This window comes from Peromyscus eremicus, chromosome 8b (genome assembly GCF_949786415.1).
Source record: "Peromyscus eremicus chromosome 8b, PerEre_H2_v1, whole genome shotgun sequence".
NCBI lineage: Eukaryota > Metazoa > Chordata > Mammalia > Rodentia > Cricetidae > Peromyscus > Peromyscus eremicus.
The window spans coordinates 41187141-41209269 of record NC_081424.1 but is presented as its reverse complement, the minus strand read 5'-3'; the positions used below and the strand labels follow the sequence as shown (position 1 = coordinate 41209269).

The 22129-nt window shown below is 43.2% G+C and overlaps 1 protein-coding gene across 1 annotated transcript; it reads left to right on the top strand.

Moving 5' to 3' along the window:
• Positions 1-258: 258 nt before the first annotated feature.
• On the top strand, positions 259-21233 carry Hivep2 (HIVEP zinc finger 2). The gene is made up of 6 exons (XM_059272716.1): positions 259-5800; positions 6762-6916; positions 10096-10271; positions 12942-13043; positions 13746-14641; positions 18772-21233. Exons 1-6 carry the CDS (start codon positions 647-649, stop codon positions 19594-19596), a joined length of 7308 nt encoding a protein of 2435 aa, XP_059128699.1. The 5' UTR covers positions 259-646; the 3' UTR covers positions 19597-21233.
• Positions 21234-22129: the final 896 nt, after the last annotated feature.

Genomic DNA, 22129 nt, shown 5'->3' with positions numbered 1-22129 from the left:
CACATTTGCTTCCTAAACAAAATCAAGGAGTATTTATGAAACTTGTTAGCACATTGGCCATGGAAGAAATTTATACTTGTGACATAATTCTGGGTTTGAAATTAATATCATTTACTTAGGTAATTAATGCAATGTCTGTAAATAACTTATTGGAATGGAAAACATTTTATTTTATCCAACTTCAGGCTGATGGTTGAGCGTTGGTCTTGCTATCTTATTTGGTGATTCTTATGACAACTTGCTTTCTTGTCCTTCAGGTCATTGTACTTTAGTGAAGCTGGCTGTTGAACTTTGCTGTAGTTGATGGGAAAAATTTCTCCTGGACTATTCCGCACCCTAATTTCATCCTAGTTGAAAAATATTCAAATGCCATAAGGAACCTTTGTAGCTTTGCACTTTGCTTTCGAAGATGGACATTTCTAGGATGGAGAGAACTGTACTATAGCTTGGTTCAAGGACATTGCCATCCAATGCCCACTGACTACAGTGTGAATGTGGAAGGTTCCAGAGAGAGGGAACAATCCACAAGTTTGCAGACAACCAGGAACATGGAAGCAACCCAGATTTAAAAAGCACAGCCTTGGAGACACTCCATGAGTCTGCTTGGCTTCCAGGCAAAGTAGCACTTAAGACCTTGTGTAACAAAATGGACACTGGGGATACAGCTCTAGGACAAAAAGCTACCTCAAGGTCTGGAGAAACTGACAGTGTGTCAGGTAGATGGAGGCAGGAACCATCAGCTGTTATTAAGATGAGCACTTTCGGCAGTCAGGAAGGACAGCGGCAGCCACAAATAGATCCCGAGCAAATCGGAAATGCAGCATCAGCACAACTGTTCGGTGCTGGGAAGCTGGCCTCGCCTGGCGAGGGGCTACATCAAGTCACAGAGAAGCAATACCCACCACACCGTCCGAGCCCCTACCCATGCCAACATTCCCTCTCCTTCCCTCAGCACTCATTGCCACAGGGCGTCATGCACAGCAACAAGCCGCACCAGAGCCTAGAAGGCCCTCCATGGCTTTTCCCTGGCCCCTTGCCATCTGTTGCCTCCGAGGACTTATTTCCTTTCCCTATCCACAGCCATGGCAGTGGCTATCCTAGAAAGAAGATCTCAAGTCTCAACCCTGCTTACAGCCAATACTCCCAGAAAAGTATTGAACAGGCAGAAGATGCTCATAGGAAAGAACACAAACCCAAAAAGCCTGGCAAATATATCTGCCCATACTGTAGCAGGGCGTGTGCCAAACCAAGCGTCCTAAAGAAACACATCAGGTCCCATACTGGTGAGCGGCCATACCCATGTATACCTTGTGGTTTCTCTTTCAAGACAAAGAGCAATTTGTACAAGCACAGGAAGTCTCATGCCCATGCAATTAAGGCTGGATTGGTACCTTTCACAGAGTCATCTGTATCTAAATTGGACCTTGAGGCTGGTTTTATTGATGTAGAAGCAGAGATACATTCGGATGGCGAGCAGAGTACAGACACGGATGAGGAGAGCTCTTTATTTGCTGAGGCTTCTGACAAAATGAGCCCTGGCCCTCCCATCCCATTGGATATTGCTAGCAGAGGTGGCTACCATGGGTCCTTGGAAGAATCCTTGGGCGGTCCGATGAAGGTGCCAATTTTGATTATCCCCAAAAGCGGGATCCCACTACCTAGTGAAAGCTCTCCGTATCTGGGCTCTGACATGCTCCCAAATCCGTCTCTGCATGCGAAGGCTGATGACTCTCACACAGTGAAACAGAAACTGGCACTACGGCTGTCTGAGAAGAAAGGACAAGACTCTGAGCCATCCCTCAACCTCCTGAGCCCGCACAGCAAAGGAAGCACTGATTCGGGCTACTTTTCCCGCTCGGAAAGTGCAGAGCAGCAAATCAGCCCACCCAACACAAATGCAAAGTCTTACGAAGAGATCATCTTTGGAAAATACTGTCGACTTAGTCCAAGGAACACACTCAGTGTGACTCCCACAGGTCAGGAGCGCACCACCATGGGGCGGAGAGGCGTCATGGAACCATTACCTCACGTCAACACCAGGTTGGAGGTCAAGATGTTTGAAGATCCTGTCTCACAGCTGATTCCCGGCAAAGGAGAAATGGACCCTGGTCAAGCAAGCATGCTGAAGCCCACGAAATTCAACACTGAGTGTAGGCAACCGCAGGCCGTCCCATCATCCATCAGGAATGAAGGAAAACTTTACCCAGGAAACTTCCCAGGCAGCAATCCAGTTCTCTTAGAGGCGCCCGTGGACTCTTCACCCCTTATTAGAAGCAACTCAATGCCAACTTCCTCAGCAACTAACTTAAGTATCCCTCCTTCTCTGAGAGGAAGTCACTCGTTTGATGAACGGATGACAGGGTCAGATGATGTGTTCTATCCCGGCACTGTAGGCATACCTCCTCAGCGCATGTTAAGACGACAAGCGGCATTTGAGCTGCCATCGGTACAGGAGGGGCACATGGAGTCTGAGCACCCTCCCAGGATGCCCAAGAGCCTTGCCAGCTCATCTCTGAAAGAAAAGAAATTGGCTCCTGGAGACAGGGTTGGGTATGACTATGATGTCTGCCGTAAACCGTATAAGAAATGGGAAGACTCCGAAACACCAAAACAAAGCTACAGGGACATCTCTTGCTTAAGTTCTTTCAAGCACGGAGGAGAATACTTTATGGACCCCTCCATACCATTGCAGGGAGTGCCAACCATGTTTGGGACTACCTGTGAGAACAGGAAACGCAGGAAAGAGAAGAGTGTAGGGGATGAGGAGGATGCTCCCATGATTTGTGGTGGCATGGGAAGTGCTCCCGTGAGCATGATGTCTTCCGAGTATGACCCCAAGATGCAGGAAGGAGGAAGGAGTAGCTTCGCCATGACAGGCCACGAGAACCTTCCTCACGGTCACTCTGAGCGTTTTGACCCAGCTCGACCCCAGCTATCATCTGGAAGTCCATCTCTTGGCTCAGAGGATTTGCCCTCAGCTGCTGATCCTGACAAGATGTCAGACCTGAGCAGGAAGCCTCCCGGAAACGTGATTTCAGTGATTCAGCACACAAACTCGCTGAGCCGGCCCAATTCCTTTGAAAGGTCCGAGTCAGCGGAAATGGTGGCCGGTACACAGGACAAGACCCCTTCACCCTCTGAGACAGGTGACAGTGAGATTATGGAAGCCCCTATAAGCCCAGAATGGGCCCCTCCAGGCGATGGGGCAGAAAGTGGAAGCAAGCCAACCCCTTCACAGCAGGTGCCACAGCCGTCCTACCATACACAGCCCAGGCTTGTTCGCCAGCACAACATCCAGGTTCCCGAAATTAGAGTCACAGAGGAACCTGATAAACCTGAGAAGGAGAAGGAGGTTCCTGCCAAGGAGCAAGAGAAGCCTGTGGAGGAATTCCAGTGGCCCCAGAGAAGTGAGACCCTTTCCCAGCTCCCTGCTGAGAAGTTGCCTCCCAAAAAGAAACGCTTGCGGCTGGCAGACATGGAGCACTCCTCCGGGGAGTCCAGTTTTGAGTCCACAGGCACTGGCCTCTCTCGAAGTCCCAGCCAAGAGAGCAACTTATCCCACAGTTCCAGCTTCTCAATGTCCTTTGAGAGAGAAGAAACGCTTAAGCTCGCTGCACCCCCTAAGCAGGATGAGAGTGGGAAACATTCTGAGTTTTTGACTGTCCCCGCGGGTACATACTCATTGTCTGTCCCAGGTCATCACCACCAGAAAGAAATGAGGCGTTGCTCCTCCGAGCAAATGCCTTGTCCTCATCCGACAGAAGTCCCAGAAATACGGAGTAAATCGTTTGATTACGGGAATCTGTCCCATGCTCCGGTGTCGGGAGCATCCCCGTCCACATTATCACCATCCCGGGAGAGGAAGAAATGCTTTCTGGTGCGACAGGCTTCCTTCAGCGGCTCCCCAGAAATCGTCCAAGGTGAAGCCGGTGTGGACCCCAGCGTCAAGCAGGAGCAGATGGAGCAGCTGCATGCTGGCCTCAGGGCTGCCTGGTCCTCTGTGCTCCCGCCCCTCCCAGGGGATGACCCAGGCAAGCAGGTGGTCGGTCCCTGTGGCCAGTTGAGCTCAGGGCCACCACTCCACCTTGCCCAACCACAGATCATGCACATGGACAGTCAGGAATCTCTGAGGAATCCGTTGATGCAACCAACATCCTACATGGCCAGCAAGCACTTACCCGAGCAGCCGCATCTGTTCCCACATCAAGACACAGTCCCATTTTCTCCTACCCAGAATGCCTTGTTTCAGTTTCAGTACCCGACTGTCTGTATGGTTCATTTGCCAGCTCAGCAGCCTCCCTGGTGGCAGGCGCATTTCCCCCATCCCTTTGCCCCACACCCTCAGAGCAGCTACAGCAAGCCTTCTTTCCAAGCTGACGTTCATTCTAGCTACCCCTTAGAGCACGTAGCAGAACACACTGGAAAGAAATCTGCTGACTATGCACATGCAAAAGAGCATACTTACCCGTGTTACTCCGGAACATCAGGGCTACACTCCAAGAACCTCCCTCCGAAGTTTCCGTCAGACCCGAGCAGTAAATCCACTGAAACGCCCACCGAGCAGCTTCTTCGAGAAGATTTTGCCTCCGAAAATGCCGGGCCTTTGCAGTCCCTCCCGGGAACGGTGGTTCCAGTTCGGATCCAGACCCACGTTCCATCCTATGGCAGTGTCATGTACACAAGCATTTCTCAGATACTTGGACAGAATAGCCCCGCGATTGTCATATGCAAGGTTGATGAGAATATGACCCAAAGAACACTGGTAACCAACGCAGCCATGCAAGGGATAGGATTGAACATAGCCCAAGTGCTTGGGCAGCACACAGGCTTGGAAAAATACCCTCTTTGGAAAGTACCTCAGACCTTACCTCTGGGCTTAGAATCCTCCATCCCCCTGTGTCTACCTTCCACCTCGGACAGCGCAGCCTCTCTTGGAGGAAGCAAGAGGATGCTGTCTCCAGCCAGCAGTTTGGAGCTCTTCATGGAAACAAAGCAGCAGAAACGGGTGAAGGAGGAGAAGATGTACGGGCAGATTGTGGAAGAGCTCAGTGCGGTGGAGCTAACCAACTCAGACATCAAGAAGGGCCTCTCCCGCCCCCAGAAGCCCCAGCTAGTGAGGCAAGGGTGTGCTTCGGAGCCAAAGGATGGCTCCCAGTCAAGGTCATCTTCCTTCTCCTCCCTGTCGCCTTCCTCTTCTCAAGACCATCCGTCTGCCAGCGGGCCTTTTCCTCCCAACAGGGAGATGCTTCCGGGTTCCAGGGCACCTCCACGACGGAAGTTCAGCGGGCCATCAGAAAGCAGAGAGTCCTCCGATGAGTTGGACATCGACGAGACTGCATCAGACATGAGCGTGAGTCCTCAAAGCTCCTCCCTGCCCACTGGAGGCAGTCAGCAGGAAGAGGAAGGGAAGACCCGCAAGCTGCCTGTTGGCATGCTAGTTCACATGGCCTCTGGCCCTGGAGGAAGCGTGGCCAATTCCACCTTTTTTTTCACAGACGTGGCAGATTTCCAGCAGATCCTTCAGTTCCCCAGTCTGCGGACAACAACTACTGTGAGTTGGTGCTTCTTAAATTATACAAAACCCAATTTCGTGCAACAGGCCACGTTCAAATCCTCAGTTTATGCTTCATGGTGCGTTAGTTCCTGTAACCCAAACCCGTCAGGATTGAACACCAAGACCACGCTGGCCCTTCTGAGATCCAAACAAAAAATCACTGCAGAAATTTATACTCTGGCTGCTATGCACAGTCCCGGAACTGGCAAGCTCACATCCTCCAGTGCTTGGAAGCAATTTGCACAGGTAAGGACAGACCCAGGCTTAGAAAGCACAGTGTGTTAAGGGTCTAATACCAGGCAGACTGTAGTACAGTGAAGGGTAGGAGGTCTAAAACTTAAAACATACTAGGGAATATTTGGTAATCTGCTCTTACCTAGAGATGGAGAAGCCATAGCCTGCCCTGAGCTCTGAGGGCTCCCGGGAAAGCCTCAAAGGATAGGAGTGCCTCCTTCATCCCAGACATGGGAAATTCTGCTACTGGGACTAATGTCCATTGATCCTCCTGAGTGATAACGTCTTAATGTCCACTGGTCACTTTTCCTCTGTCCTCCTGAGTGATAACACAGACATGAGGAATTCAGGGGCTTATGAAATGGGGAAATAAAGATTGGGAAAGAAGTATGAAGGGTGTTGGAGCTCAGATTAGCAAATGCCATCAATGATCCAAGGGTGTCTTTGGCTGAAATTTATATTCTATATATCTTTTTCGAAAATGACTTCCTCCAGTTATTATTATTGGCTGGTTTGCTCCTAAACAGTTAGCCCTTACACATAAAATTTTAAATTATGAATAAACCAAATTAATAACGAAGAAAATAGAGATTTAAAAGAATATATTTCTCATGTATGTCACTGATTATTTCGCCTTCAGTGGTTTTTGAAACTGCGTCTTAATATGGATGGTTTGGCTTGCTATTTCAAAATGTAGACTGTGCCTTGGAAGTCCCTGTCAACATTGGGCAGAGAAAGCGAGAACTAACCAATGTCTGTGCACTTAAGAAAAACATTGAATTCACTATATGGAAACTCATTTTCCCTCTGATTCCCACCCCCCCCCCATCCCAGTGTCCTTTGTTTTCTGCAATCAACCCATAGCCTTTTATTATGGAACTTAATAAAGTTCAGAGGGGACAGAAGTGTGGGATGTGTAGGCCAGGATATCCTGGAGAAAGCACATGAAATGATTCTCTCTTTTGACCTACAGGTGAAGCCTGATGCACCCTTCTTGTTCGGCAACAAACTAGAAAGGAAATTAGTGGGGAATGTCTTAAAGGAAAGAGGAAAAGGAGAGATTCACGGAGATAAAGATCTTGGATCCAAACAAACCGAGCCAATCCGAATTAAGATCTTTGAAGGGGGGTAAGGAACACCTAAGCCCAAATGTAAAATGTTTGGTTGTAAATTGGTATGAATGATCCTGAATGTTGGCCTGTGGTAAATAGTGTGTGCTCTTGCAGAAGCTCAAAGGCAGTTTCCTTTCCCAGTCAAATTGATGAACTCTGCCTGGGAAAACAACTACAATCATTTTCTTCTAGATTTGTCCTCAGTGATCCTGATCCCACTATGCATGGAGTCTCTCTTCCCTGAGTTTTCACATTTTAATTTTATATGAAACCTTCTACATTGGCAGCCTCTTGGCGTCCCTTAAGTTCCTTTGTTCTTTAATATTTTATGGGTATTTGGGTTACTACGAGGGCATATTTGTATTCTGTGTTGATGTTAGTGGAATCATGCATACTTCTGTATATTTCTAAGAAAGCATTTCTTTAACTGAAGACTTTCCTGGGATACTGACAGTTTCACTACCCATGTCCTTTTGTGCTCTTGATTCAAGTCAGGGTATCATATTGCATTTAATTCCCCGTGTTCTCTGTCTCTATTGGTGTATAACAACCTCTTCTCAAATGTTCTGAGCCATTGAAACTCAAGTAGTAAGGTCCAATAGTTTTCTTTTGTATAATTAAGAAAATGTATGTGCATGTAATAGCTAGTTTTACATTTCAGTAGAAATATATTATTTGATGTAATCCATGGGAGAAATCCAGATCCATGATTTTGGCTAAAGAAATTTTTTAAATTACATTTTGGGGATTATGTCATTAGTCTTAACTCACCAACCTATCAATAAATTACATACTTTCATGAACGTATTTTATTTCAATAGTATTTGAAGGATAAAATAATGTTATCTTTTACTATAGAAATATTGACTGTTAGGGACATAAAATTTCTCATAGTTCTACCAATTTGGAGTTGTTTATGATAGTTGAGTTGCCCTTGGATTTTTGCCCTGTTTAGGTCTTAAGTCTTTTCACCACAATTGAGCGTGTATGCATGAACTTGGCCTCAATATTTTTTGATATCCCTCATTTCATTACACAAATGAGAAGAACGTGCAATTTTTTTTCCCGGAGAGACCGGTCTCTGTGACTCGGTCGCCATAGTTTTATGTAGCAGCCTTCTTCAGAATAGTGCACATGTACCACCAGCTTCCAGCTGCCATTAGGGTTACTGTGTGCTGGGGGAATCCATCTCCACTCACAGAGAACATGAGTCAAAGCATGTCTGAGAACCTCTCGTTGCTGTGTTTTGATGATTCAGAAAGGTTGTACAAGTATTTTATTTTTATATTTTTTTATTCCTTGCCCAATCATTTTTAAATCTCTGAACCAATTTTCTACCAATTTCTGACACCTAGGCATTCATTCCAAACAGTATGTTCCCACCTCCTATATTGTTGATTGTAGAACGGTAACAACAACAACAACAACAACAAAGAATTACTGACCACATCATCCACATTATCTAATTGACAGGGTTAATAAGTGTTTCTTTAATTACTCTTTTTCAAAATCCATTATGTATCAGGTAGATTTGTGGGTCTGCATAAATGTTTAAAGAGTCCATCTGAACACATTCTCCCCATATATAGATTTATGTAGAATTTTACTTTATTTGATTTTGGAAATGAGTTAATCATAAGACATTGAAAATAAACTCTTTCATTTGAGGAAAAAGTGTGTTTCTAATCAATTGTGATGACAGGCTATAGATAAAGCTGGAGTATCCTTCCCTGAAGAGTATTGGCTTCCTGTAAAATCACCGTATCCTCTTAAGCAGTTTCACTTCCTTAGGAACAGATAACAAAATTGAATGGAAGAGGATATTTTCATAGCTTGAGGATTTTCTTTGATTTATTATAAAATTCAAATGTGAAAAGAAAACAAGTTTGGAGACCAAGCCAAAGTTGAAGTGTTTTATACAAGGGTAAAGGGCTTACAAAACCATTGACCTTCAGGTTTCCCCTAGGTTAGTACTAACCAAAATGTCAAGCATGCTAAGATCAAGTATTATCCATAGCAGAGCTGGTATTCCAGTATGTGGATGGATTTTTTTCTTCTTGAAAAGCTTTCTGCAAATTTGAATTTCTCTTTGTATGTTGGAGGATTAGCTAGAGCAAGATGGGAATAGTCACAAGCCTCTTAGAGTGGAAAACCCAACTGTAGATCTAAATATCACTAAGGAAATCCACAATGAGCAAGGAGTTTTGCATGCTTGCCTACCATTGGAAGAAAGAACTCTCAGGGATGCTCTCTTTCAAGAATGATAATGGGATCTAAAATTCTAGCCTTGCTGTGGTGTAAGAGATCATCCTGTTCATTGAGTTGTGCAGTAGAAGTCTATGTTGTTATGATTTATCCTGTGCTCTTGTTTTCTAAGCAAAATGAGGTTGCAGAACATTGGGTGGGTTTCTTCTCTTCTGTCTAAGACTTCTTCATCTTTTAAATTTCATGAAAGTAGATGGCCTCAGATACCCTATCAAACCTCCCTGTGAAATCCTTTGGGAAACAAATTCTAATTTTATTCCAAAGTCTCTAGTTTTCATTATGCAACAGTGCCTTCAAGAAACCAGTCAGAATTCAGACTCCATGTTAGTACAGAATCATGATCCTGGGAAGAACAGATCAATTTGCAGACAACAGTTGGTGAACTGAGCTCAGCCTGTGCAAAGTTGCAATTTCTGAGGCACTCAAGTGCCAGGATTGCAAAAATAGAGTGGAAACCTGCAAGGAAGAATTCTATTCTTGGTTGTGCTTATTTTAGCAAATGTAGAGGAGTGTTTGCACACGTATATTGTAGATGATGTCATGTTATCAGATTATGCATGAAGCATGATTATCCTAATATGTTAGTATGTTTTTAGCAATGTTCCTTGATTGGAGGCTATCCTAATGCCTGAAAGTAGTAGGTCCAGGTTTGTATCTCTTTAGGCTTATATAAACCTATTTGAACATTTGTACACTACATCTGTAAATTGTAATTCTATCCAGAATGATACTTTGTTTACAGTGATAAATCTGTTATATAATTGTATCAAGTATTTGCTTTATAAACTTGCCAGGTTTCGTAGAAGTCAAGATGAGTAATTGGGAAAGACCCTCATAAAAATTAAAGTCAGGCAGTGATTAGCTTTTGGCTTGATGTATCACATGTTAAGAGTATTTAAAATCATAGTGGATTGCCTCTTCTTCAAATAGGTACAAATCAAATGAAGATTATGTGTATGTCAGAGGACGTGGACGTGGAAAGTACATTTGTGAAGAGTGTGGAATCCGCTGTAAGAAGCCAAGCATGCTCAAAAAACACATCCGCACTCATACTGATGTCCGGCCTTATGTATGCAAGCTGTGTAACTTTGCTTTCAAGACGAAAGGTAAGAGCCTGACTTTTGCTGGAGTTGTCGTTGTGAGGGGAAGGGTTTCAGGATAACTTCTGGTTACTTAGGATTCTGTATACTATTTTGTAATTCCCTTTCACCAACCATAAAGAGCATTTTGTTTGTGAAAATATGACCCCCTGAGGTATATTTCCTCCTTCCTGTCCAGGATTAAAGGATGGGACGTGAGACTGTAAGGCTCCTTTTATGACTAATTAAGAGCTACAGACTCAGGGCCAGGCAGGTTGTCTCTGAAGGAAGTGGCTAAGAAGTGCTGGGTAGCTATTACTTCGTGTGGGAAATTTATGTGGGCTAGATGAGATTCGCACCAATATTGAAATTCTGCAGGGAGACAATACATAAGAGGCAGTGGATCAGCAAGGAAAGGAACTGGGAAGAAAAGATGTGCCCATGGTCAGTTTCAAGAGTATAAATAATGTAAAGATCCACAGACTCCCTGGTGGGCCCCCTCCATCCACAGCTGCATTAATTATGCATGGAGACTTGATAGCTTCTGCTCTGTGTATTCATCGACATGGAGACAAGTCTCACTCTCAGACCTCGATGGTTAATCGCATCCAACTTGGACCTGCCTTGAAATAACATTCTATCATTTTCAAATGTCTGTTTCAGTAGGCTGATTTACATGAAGATGTTTCACTCATGGTTGCTGCACTTATATTTCTATTATTATTAGGATGAAAATCTTCATGTTGAGTTGTCAGGTCTGACTAAGGTATCTTGTAGACAGCCCCTCATCAACCCCACTTCATTTCCAATGTCTTAACTTTAAATCAAGTAACCTGCTCTGATGTCAAAAGTTGAAAACAGATGTGAATTATGATAATCTTAGGAGATATGTACCTATTTCAGTTGTAGCCAGAATTTTAAATTGTACTTTTTTTTGATGGAAGTATAAATGTTTAGTGTCTTCAAATATCTGATATTTATTAGGAGAGTATTTATGTGTCTGTAATGCATTTGAAGTCCAAGAAGGGATTGGGAGCATATTCATTTGTATTTCAAAAGAAATGAGAACACTGTTCTTTAAATACCCCTTTCCCTTAGCATGATCCAGCTTACTGAGAAGTCTCTAGAAGGAAAGAAAATTAAAAGTGTGAGTTTTAGGGTACACTGCAAGTCCACCAGTCCTTACAAAGGTTGTGTCTTCACTGGGCATATGGGTTTGCTGTCAGGAGAGGTGCATGAAACTGGATGCCGAAACAGTACAGTTTTAGGTAGCTGATTAAATTTGGTTCTAAACCATTGTGTACATTTGATCGTTAATGGAATTTCCCTGTCAGCCTTTGGAAGTGTACAGCTAGAGGTCTCAGAATTTAGGGGTGAGCAAAATATTCTAGGAAGCCTCGCAGGATTCATCTCCTGCTGAAATACCTACCTTTCATATTTTTGTTCTCTGAACAGAAGTGTGGTATACCTCCTTGCCTGTACCAAGCTCCCGGCACGCTCTTGTTCTCTTTGCTCTATCTAGTCTGCTACCTCAGGTGCTCATGGCTTCTGCAAATCAAAGCCAAGGCGGAATTGTTTCCACTTCCAACTTCTAACTACAAACGTACTCTAAAGATACAGCCTACTGAGAGGAAGGGAGCCTAGAGCCCAACTGAGTTCCTCTTTGGAATATGAATATGTATACTTTGTATATACTATATATGCAGAAGCATACTACAGTTGAAATATAGTTAGCGCTGTATAAGGGATTGATTCTAGGACCTCCCACAGACACTTACTCCCCCATAGAAAGTGCTGTATTAATGACACACAACTCACTTTCTCCTGGATCCTTTAAATAATTTCTGGGTTACTTGGATACTTTATACAATGTAATTGCTGTGCAAGTGTTTTTTTAATCATATAGTTTATGGAATACTCAGGAAAGAAGCTTGAACTTGTTCAATACTGATAAAATGTTTTTTAATTTTCTTTTAATATCCTTGGGTGTAGGATATCCAGATGTAGAAGTCATGGATACAGGGGACTGGTTGTAAATGTTCTTGCCACACTTAGCATCTGTACCCTTATGCATACCATCTGCACACAAACTGTAGCAGAAACATAGATGAGTTTCATGAATTCATGAAAATTTAATAAAGTTTAGTTCACTGACATCTTTAAGAATCAGTATAGCCAAAAAAATTTTGAATGTTAAAAAAGTTATAGATAAGATATTTTGATAAGAATCATAAAGGTGTAGAAATATTTGTATTGGAGGTATTAAACTAATATATAGAATTCCTAGATATGTAAGCAACAAATTAATAATAATGTAAGTGATATAGTAATTTTTAGCAAAAAAATGTTTTATTTATTTATTTAATAGTAAGCATAGCTCTACTAGAGAAAAAGAAATGCTTTCATGGGGTTGAGTTTCCACCTAGGCTTCTGGGAGCCTGCACTTGAAAATCAGGTGCGTACTGGTCCATTGCTACTACATTGTCAAGATGGTAACAGAAAATAACGTGATGATTTCATCAGAACGAAAGAACAGGCTCTATGCATCTGAGTTGATCCCTGAATCTCTTTTTGATAAGTATTATGGGGTAGAAAAATGTATATACACAAGTTAGTTCATCATACACATTGTGCATCAGTCCACCACAGTTTGATAGTCAATTCATTCTCTCGTTTTTGTTTGTTTGTGTTTTCTAGGAAACCTAACGAAACACATGAAATCTAAAGCACACATGAAAAAGTGTCTGGAGCTGGGTGTCTCGATGACATCAGTAGAGGACACAGAAACTGAGGAAGCAGGTGTGTAACTTTCTGAGTTGACTGGCCTCTCTGGTGGACTTAATGGCCCACTGATTGTATGCCACTTTATTAAATATTCTTTGCCGGAAATAAAATGGCCCATTGAATTGCTTGAAAACTACTAAGGAAAAATAGAAAAATTTCAAGTGTAACTTTTTTTTAGAGGCGGGGAGGCCTTACTAGGAAAATAGTGTTATCTAAAACCATGAAGGGGTGTATGTGACTGAGGAGGATGTGGTAGTGATTTATGTGCTTTGGGAGCTTCTGGAGGAAATTGAAAGCATTTAATTGTTAGAATTCCTACTTAGAGAAAACCTAGTGGAAAAAATACCCATGGTTCACCTCAGTAGAGAATCTGAAGGTCAGCCAACTTCCCAAGGTACCCCTCTTTTATTTAACTTGCACCTGAAGCAGTGAAAGTGCTGTTGCTTTTCTTTATCAGCAATATTAGCCATATCCATTTGTCTAGAGTTTTCTAATGAGACTTCTCTGACGTCTGAAATAGAGATCCTGTTCTGGAGTTCTCGGAGATGAAACTAAATAGGCAGGGACAAGTGAGTGCTCAGGGGTAGTACAGAGGTATGCTTGTTTCAGAGGGTCAAAGGGCCTAGGAAAGCTTTAGGAAAGAGTGTTGGGGGCAGTTAATGAGCTCCTAGCCTTGAAACGGGGATTTTAATCACTGTTATTGTTGGATTGTTTCAGAAAACATGGAAGATTTGCATAAAACATCTGAGAAGCATAGCATGTCCAGCATTTCAACTGATCACCAGTTCTCGGATGCCGAGGAATCCGATGGTGAAGATGGCGATGATAATGATGATGATGATGAAGATGATGATGACTTCGATGACCAGGGAGATTTGACACCCAAAACAAGATCAAGAAGCACCAGTCCTCAGCCTCCTCGGTTCTCCTCCTTGCCTGTCAATGTTGGCGCTGGACCCCATGGAGTTCCTTCAGATAACTCTTTGGGACATTCTTCATTGATCAGCTATTTGGTTACTTTACCAAGTATTCAGGTTACTCAGCTCATGACACCCAGCGACTCTTGTGAAGATACGCAGATGACAGAGTATCAGAGGCTGTTCCAGAGCAAAAGTACAGACTCGGAACCAGACAAAGACAGGTTAGACATCCCAGGTTGCATGGATGAAGAGGCCATGTTGTCTTCAGAGCCAAGCTCCTCCCCAAGAGACTTCTCCCCCTCCAGCCACCATTCTTCACCAGGATATGATTCTTCACCCTGTCGAGATAATTCGCCAAAGAGGTATCTGATACCCAAAGGAGATCTGTCACCCAGAAGACATTTATCGCCTAGAAGAGATTTGTCACCCATGAGGCATCTGTCACCAAGAAAGGAAGCTGCATTGAGGAGAGAGATGTCTCAAGGGGATGCTTCACCAAGAAGGCATTTGTCTCCAAGGAGGCCATTGTCTCCTGGAAAAGACATGACAGCAAGAAGAGACCTCTCTCCCAGAAGAGAGAGAAGATATATGACCACCATCAGAGCACCATCTCCCAGAAGGGCTTTATATCATAACCCGCCGTTACCCATGGGACAGTATCTGCAAACAGAGCCAATTGTATTGGGGCCTCCTGTAAGTATGACCTGAGCTCTCTTTCCACAAAAGCTGTAGAACATTGATACCTCCTATAGCATAGTAGTAAGGCATTTATTATAATTTGGTTGTCTCTTGAGGGAAGGAGGAAACCTATTAATACCAATAGCAAGGAGATATTTTTATTACACACTGTGTTGGTGACGTGGCTGTGGCACTGTTCCAAGTACAATATTGCATCAGAGCAGGAGTGAACTTCCAGCTGGGAGCAGGTGAAGGCTTCTGGATGTTTCCTAAGCTCACTAATTATATGCATGAGCCAAAACCCTTAGCTGAAGCCCTGGGAATGGCATGCCTACATAGTCAAACATGAGGACACTCAAGTGTTATTGATATGTACTTTATAGAAGGCGAGGACTCAGATCCAGTCCTTGTCCTTGACTTCCAAAATGTTTTGTAAAAGATATACTCATTGCATTGTCCAACGTGAAAAATGCACACGGGAAAATGGTCAGGACCTAAAAAAAGGCAGTGTGACACTCTAGTAGCTCATGAGTAATAGGCATGAAGGTTTCTGCATTTGTTGTTGTTATCACCTGGGAGAGATGCTAAGTGAAAATGCATGCCCAGAGAATGAGCAGTCAGAGAACTTGGTGACTATTTGGAGGCTTCTGGTGTTTGCCTTTCCTATAAACTAAGGTGGCAGCAGTGGTGGCCATAGACCCTACTGGAACCACAGGTTTAGTAAAAACCCGTAGAAAAGCCTTGCTCTGCCTCATTCTGCAGCCTAGCCCAGCAGATCTCAGTGTCTCTTTCCATCCTGGGACGGCTGTCAGAGGGCAGACAGCATAGAGGCATGCCGTCTTCTGGGTTTGTTTGCTTTCAGAGTGGCTTTAGTTTCCGGATCTTTATTCCTGTCTGTATTCTCTTTGCTCTGGGTTCTGTCTGACACAGCATGGTCTTTCTCAGTGATCGAAGCCATTGCCAGCTCCTGGCTCTGTCTATCCCTGCCCCTGTGGCCAGTTCCCTCCCTCTCATCACCTACTGCTGTCTTGAGTCGGAAGCTCACACTGTCACTGTCAAACTTCAGGAAAGCTCCCCGCTTTCCTCCTTCCGTCCTCATCACCCTCTTTTCATAAATTGGGTACAAAGTTCATCTTGATGTTGCAGTCCTGCAGAGACATGCCCAGCAGTCGGGACATGACTGATTTCAAGCCAATAAATTAGCAAGCTAAGAAAAAGGCCCACATCTCTGCAAGTGTCTGTACCTTGTGAAGCATAAGTCGCTTCATCATGAATGGGAAGGTGGAAATCCTTCTGGGGTAGCGTTAAATGCTTCCTCCGATGGAGACACGGTGATGCTGGCAGGGTGTACCAAACCAGTCCTAACCCATCACCCCTGAAGCTTTTGGTTCAGCATTTGGCCAAATGGACCACAACTGGCCTGTATGAGGTGGTAGAGCTCTGTCAGGCAATTGTATCATGAAGACAGAGCCATTGATTTAACAAGCTGTTAAACTCGAGCAAAGCAATTAAGGAATTAATTAGCTAATTAATTAAAGGAATTAAACAATAAAAGAATTCATCTAATTTTGGACCTCTGATTGACTATAAAGTAGTTGGAAGAAAATCAGTTTAATCAATTATTGCGTTTTTCCTAATTTTTGTGTGGTGTTTTGTCTGTTTTGTTATTGTTTCTTTTTAAAATGTCTGCACGTCTCACAGAGCTGTTAGACTTCATCACTGACACAGCCTTTGGCTTGCTACCTAGTGCCGTTCGGGTGATGTTGACTCATCCCCTTTGGATAAACAGGGAGACTTTTCATCTTTCTATGATGTGCGAACATGACCGCTCCTGGTCAGAGCAAAATAGACCTGACTCTCCTCGGATAGGTGTTTCACCTGACTGCTCTGTCAGGTGCAGGCTTTGCGCTCTCGATTTTCTCTAATAATATACAAAAACATCATTCTGGAATACAACTACCCGTAGTCCTTTTTCTATAATTTTGTGACCAGTAACTTGTCATTTTGCGAACAGTGATGGAGACTCTACAGGGAAGTGTCTTTGGTGTGATGGGACCCTGACGCTCTCACTCTTGCATAAGAAATAATTGCTTTAGTCTGAACTTCGGGCCAGAGAACAGATTTAGAGTGGGCAACATGCACCACTAGGGTTCCTCTCCTAACGCCTTCCGATAGATAATAGAACTGAAAAGCATGTGTGTTTTCTTCATTCGGTCACTATGGTCATCTTTACTTCTGATCAGTGACGGTCTAAATCTCAAATGTCTATTGAGAGCACGAGATTTTATTGGATTTAGGACACATGGCGTGTGTTCTAGTTTTGGAAACTAATTCATCACTCCTATCAGCCTGGAGTTGGGGATCTCAAGTAGCTTTGTGTAGTGGCACATCTCTCCTAGTGTCTTCTTGCTGACTCCTTTCTCGGTAGACTTATAAGATCTGTACTCTCATGAGGTATATGCAGTGGATGGCACAAAGAACAAATAGAAACGTAACAGTAAAATGGAAAAATGACCAAGTCACCTTTTATTTTAATCCTTAAATCTCTGATAACTATGATTTACAAAGAATTCATTTTCTTTGGAGATTGCTTGCTCTCACAAGCATTAGGATTCCTCTGCCTTAACTGGTATTTGATGAAGACTTGCTCTTTTTTAAAGCAGAATGAAGGGACAGAGTTCATGTGGACACAACACTTAGGGGATTCTTCTCGAGTCCTGCAATGTTTACCCATCCTAGCTTGTGAGGTCCTGGTGATCCTGAGGCTGGTGACTAGACTGTTTCATCTGTGTTACAGAATAAACCATCTGTCAGTAGCTTGGATAAGATGCAGCCCAGAGCACAACAAATTCCAAGCATGGCACACAGTAGCAGGCATATGCATAATTTATCGTTCCTGGGCCAGGCTCAAATCTAAATAGAACTGGGTGAATCCTTAATGATAGGAGTCAGTCCTTGAATCTGAGAGCTGAGGCATCCTTGAGATGAATAACAACAGTTTTTAAGATCGCTTTCCTAGATTACGCTATATTGGACAATTTTTTAATCTATCTTGAGTTCTTTTGTAAATGAACAATGCAGTCTATTATTGATGAATCATAGCAATTGAAAATCTGATAGATTTACTAGAGCCTGATAACCCGGCAATCTGAGTTATGTTCTGCTACAAAAATAAGCATAACAAATAAAGCCTTCATTTCAGGACTAAAACCATGAAATCTGGAATACTGGCTCCAGTTTCTAAATACTTTTACTTAATTTTCAAGAAGACATTTTTGTTATAAGTGATATCAACAGAGGAATTAAGGCATAATCGTCTTTGATTTCCAGCTATAAAATTGAATATAAATGATTAACTATTAAACACACATGATGGTTAACTACACTTGCTTCCTTTTAAGCACTGCTATTTCTATAAGATTTGGCCTTGAACTAGGACTTGAAGAAACCTACATTCTTTATTGGGCCTCTTCTTACGCATTCTAGTAGGTCGGTGCCTTGCACAGTAAGACCTCTCCTCAGTAGGGACGTCCTCCACTAGATCAGTACTCAGCACAAAGGGACCTCTCCTGAGTAGGGATGTATTCCTGTAGGCTAGTGCATCCCTGTTTCCCATAACCACCCAGCCATCCTTTGTGTGAAAAACCGTTTCCTAAAAGCCTGTTGCCAACTTGTCACTTCTACCTAGTCTCAGGAATGTCCTTCAGCTCAGCCTAAGGCATAAATAGTTGGTAATCCTATTTCCTTTTAGTTTCAATCCCATTAATATTTGCTAGTTGTTTATGTTTGTTTTTCGATTTGTTTGATGGTTATTTTTATGTTTGTTAGTTGTTTTCCTGGTGAATCTATTCTTTTCATTTGCTCTTGTGAAGGAAACAGCCAGCATGTGACTTCGTGCCTAGTGGGAAATACACCGAACGCTTTAGTGCTTTGCTGTTTATAAACAAAAGCCACTGTCCAGAGGCTGACACCTTCATCAAAGACAGCTGAGAAATCTGTTTAGTTTTGAGAAATTCTTCCTAGGTGTTGGGCATCCTGAGGGAGGGAGGGAGGGAGGGAGGGAAAGAGAGGTAGAGAGGGAGGAAGTTTAGCTCAAGAATGGAAAGTGGTCAGATATGAACTCTGTGCTCTGTTTTCCCCTGTAGAATCTCAGAAGAGGATTACCTCAGGTTCCTTACTTCAGTCTCTATGGAGACCAAGAAGGTGCTTATGAACATCACGGCTCCAGCCTTTTCCCTGAGGGTCCTACTGACTATGTCTTCAGTCATCTTCCTCTCCACTCTCAGCAGCAAGTCCGAGCTCCTATCCCCATGGTGCCAGTTGGTGGGATCCAGATGGTTCACTCCGTGCCACCGGCCCTTTCTGGTTTACATCCTCCACCCACATTGCCTCTGCCCATGGAGGGCTCTGAGGAGAAGAAAGGAGCACCAGGGGAGGCCTTCACTAAGGATCCCTACACCCTTTCCAGGCGGCATGAGAAGCAAGCCCCTCCCATTTTGCAGTCATCTGGTCTACCTAGCTCACCCTCCTCCCCACGGCTATTGATGAAACAGAGTACTTCAGAAGACAGCCTCAATGCCACAGAGAGGGAACAGGAAGAGAACATACAGACTTGTACAAAAGCCATCGCCTCACTCCGGATTGCCACAGAAGAGGCAGCTCTGCTTGGGGCCGATCAGCCCACGTGGGGGCACGAGCCCCACCAGAAACCCTTGGAAAGTGCACCCATCAGCATGAGACACTTTAGCGGGCCTGAGCCAGGTCAGCCTTGTACCTCAGCAGCCCACCCTGACTTACATGATGGCGGAAAGGACAGTTTGGCGCCATCACAGACTGCAGGAGCTCACTCCACATTTTACAGCAAGGGCAGCGTGGATGAGAAGAAGGCGGACTTTCCTAGCAGCAAGGAATTATCTTTAAGCACAGAGGAAGGTAACGAACCTTCATCAGAGAAGAATCAACTACATTGATCTGAGTTGCATGGACACGTTCATTTCCATATTTCCCCTTTTTTCTTGTTTTTGTTTTTCTAGGAATAGAGGTAACCGAGTTGATAGCATGCCTGTCCTAAGTTACAATAGTTGGCTATTATAAATACTTTTGTTGTTTTGAAAACAATTAGGTAAATCAACAAGTCATCTTGAGCCTGACCAAAACAAAATTTGAAATTAACCTATTGGGTCTGGTACTTTTAAAATTGTACAGATGTTTGTGCCTTTTCTTTACTTTGCTTATATTCTTATAAGCATTTTTTAGCAGTAATTTGTACATATTTTAGAATTTGTGTATCTGCTTTGTAATAAATGTAATTTCTTTCCTCTTTTGGACACTTGGATCTAAATGGTGTAAAGCAAAACAGCATCAATATATATGTGAGGTTGCACTAAAACATATTTTTATATGATAAAAAACTGAACAGCTTTTATGTACAGCTCTGATTCTGTAATACTAATATTTATTTTGTTTCATAAATTGTACATTTTTTCTTAATGTTGTGGATTGCTTTTCTATGTGAAGCATGGATTTACTGTTGCGTAACTAGAACAGAAATGTCCATTGTAAGCAAGATATTTAAGCTAGAATATCTTATTCTGCACTTATGCATTAGTTATTAAAAAAAAGATAAAGGACGTATCCGTTGGTTCTTAACTTGTAAATTCTTTCTGTCTCGTTTGCTGGACTGACAGTAACTTAAGAGCTGATTGTGATTTTAAATGGATAGTACCGTAAAGCATTAAAGTAAACAATGTGCTATTGTGAGTTTTTTCAAAGCTTTATAAATCAGTTATAAATAATATTAAAAGTATTTGGTCTTCTGTGAACATGTTGATCTATATACTCATCTAAAAATATGGGAAAAAACATTCCGCCCCATGTAAATATGTACAAGTGCATCATTGGTGCAGTTTTGCGTAACTCAGTTGGACACGAGGTTGCCACAGACCTCAGCTAGGGTGTCTTTAAAAATTAAAATGACAGAGCACATGGGACTGTGTAGAGCTTGGTTATCGGCCGGCCCGGTGGCTTGGTAGGCAGTGCTGTGCGCTGCCTGTGGAAAAGACCTGGACTTGAAAATCTTGGTTCTTGCTGCACAGGATAGTGACTGGAACTAAGGCTGCATGGAGGGATTGCACTTGGACTTGAGGGTTGGGTGTGGAAGCGGGGAAGGGGGATGGAGACCTGCTCCCCGGCTCTTCCCATCAGCCTGTTCGTATGGTTACAGGGTTAACATCAGCATTAGGGGATGCCGCCTTGCCCTTCCTACAGGGAAAGAGTGTCTCTCCTGGCTGTCTCAGGGGGAATGAAGAAGAGAAGCCTTCAAGAGAAAGCAGCTCTTGGGAGGAGGAAGTTTTTTGTATATAACCTTCAGAACGGCTTTTGGTCAGTGTTGAAGGTGGGAAGAGCCTTTGCAGGTCCAGAAGAGCGGAGCAGAGGGAGGGGTACAGCAACATGTGCACACGCACGCACATGTATGTGCATGCGCACACACAATCTGGGTTATCTTTGTGCTATATAGTGGATTATAATTCTGTGAAACCAAGTTTGTATATTGAATTACATTAAGGAGTGTTCTTTAAAAAGAGAAATAAATATACAATTACATGCTTGAGGTGTCTAGTTCTTGTGTGTATGTGTGTGTATGTGTTACAGTTTATTTCTGATTTTGTTTCTTAGAGGATTTTTGGTGCTATTAACCTACACTCCGTGATTTTAATTGCTGGGTTCTTTCCATCCCGAGGCATGCCCAGTGCAGATAGTCTTTTAACAATGGCAAGACAGCTATTGGCTTCAGTGTCATCCATTTAGCATAGGTGGCACTCCTGAGAAGTGGTGTCACCCAAGCAGAATCTTGAGCCTTGGGAGCGTGCACTATGTCTGAGTAGACTCTCAGATCACTCCCCCATCCTCCTCTCCGTGCACAGACACAGGTGTAAATGAATTCCACTAGATAAGTCTCCTTTTGCTGCTGTTTCTGAAGTCAAAAAAACCATCAGAAATATACCGTAAAATATCCACAAATCGTGGGGATTCTAAAGAAAAGACCAGAATCTTTTTAGTAATAAAAGTAATAAAAATGACCATAAAAGGCCAAAATCTCTCAGTGTTTTTAATGATAAAAATCTCAAGTTGGTGGATTTAAACCTTACGTGTTTTGTTTTATGAGTCAGACTGTCTTTGCTAACTATGTTTTACAAAGGTGAATGGAAGGTCGGCACAACCAGCCAGCCTAAGAATCCCCAAAGCATTTTGATTACGTATGGGGAGTTTTGTCTCGCTCCTCTGACATCCTGTGTGTGTGTGAGAGAGAGAGATGGAGAAAGAGACAAGGGGTGGGGAGATTCTGGCCCTTTGCTTTTACATAATCAATCATTTCTTTGTTCACTTGTTCATTACTCAACGCTGCTTGAGTACCTACTATGAGCTGAGAAGATGATGGGCATCTAGAATGGATGAGTTTGCTTTCCAGAAGTTCACGTAAGCAGTCGAGATTTATATGTGAGC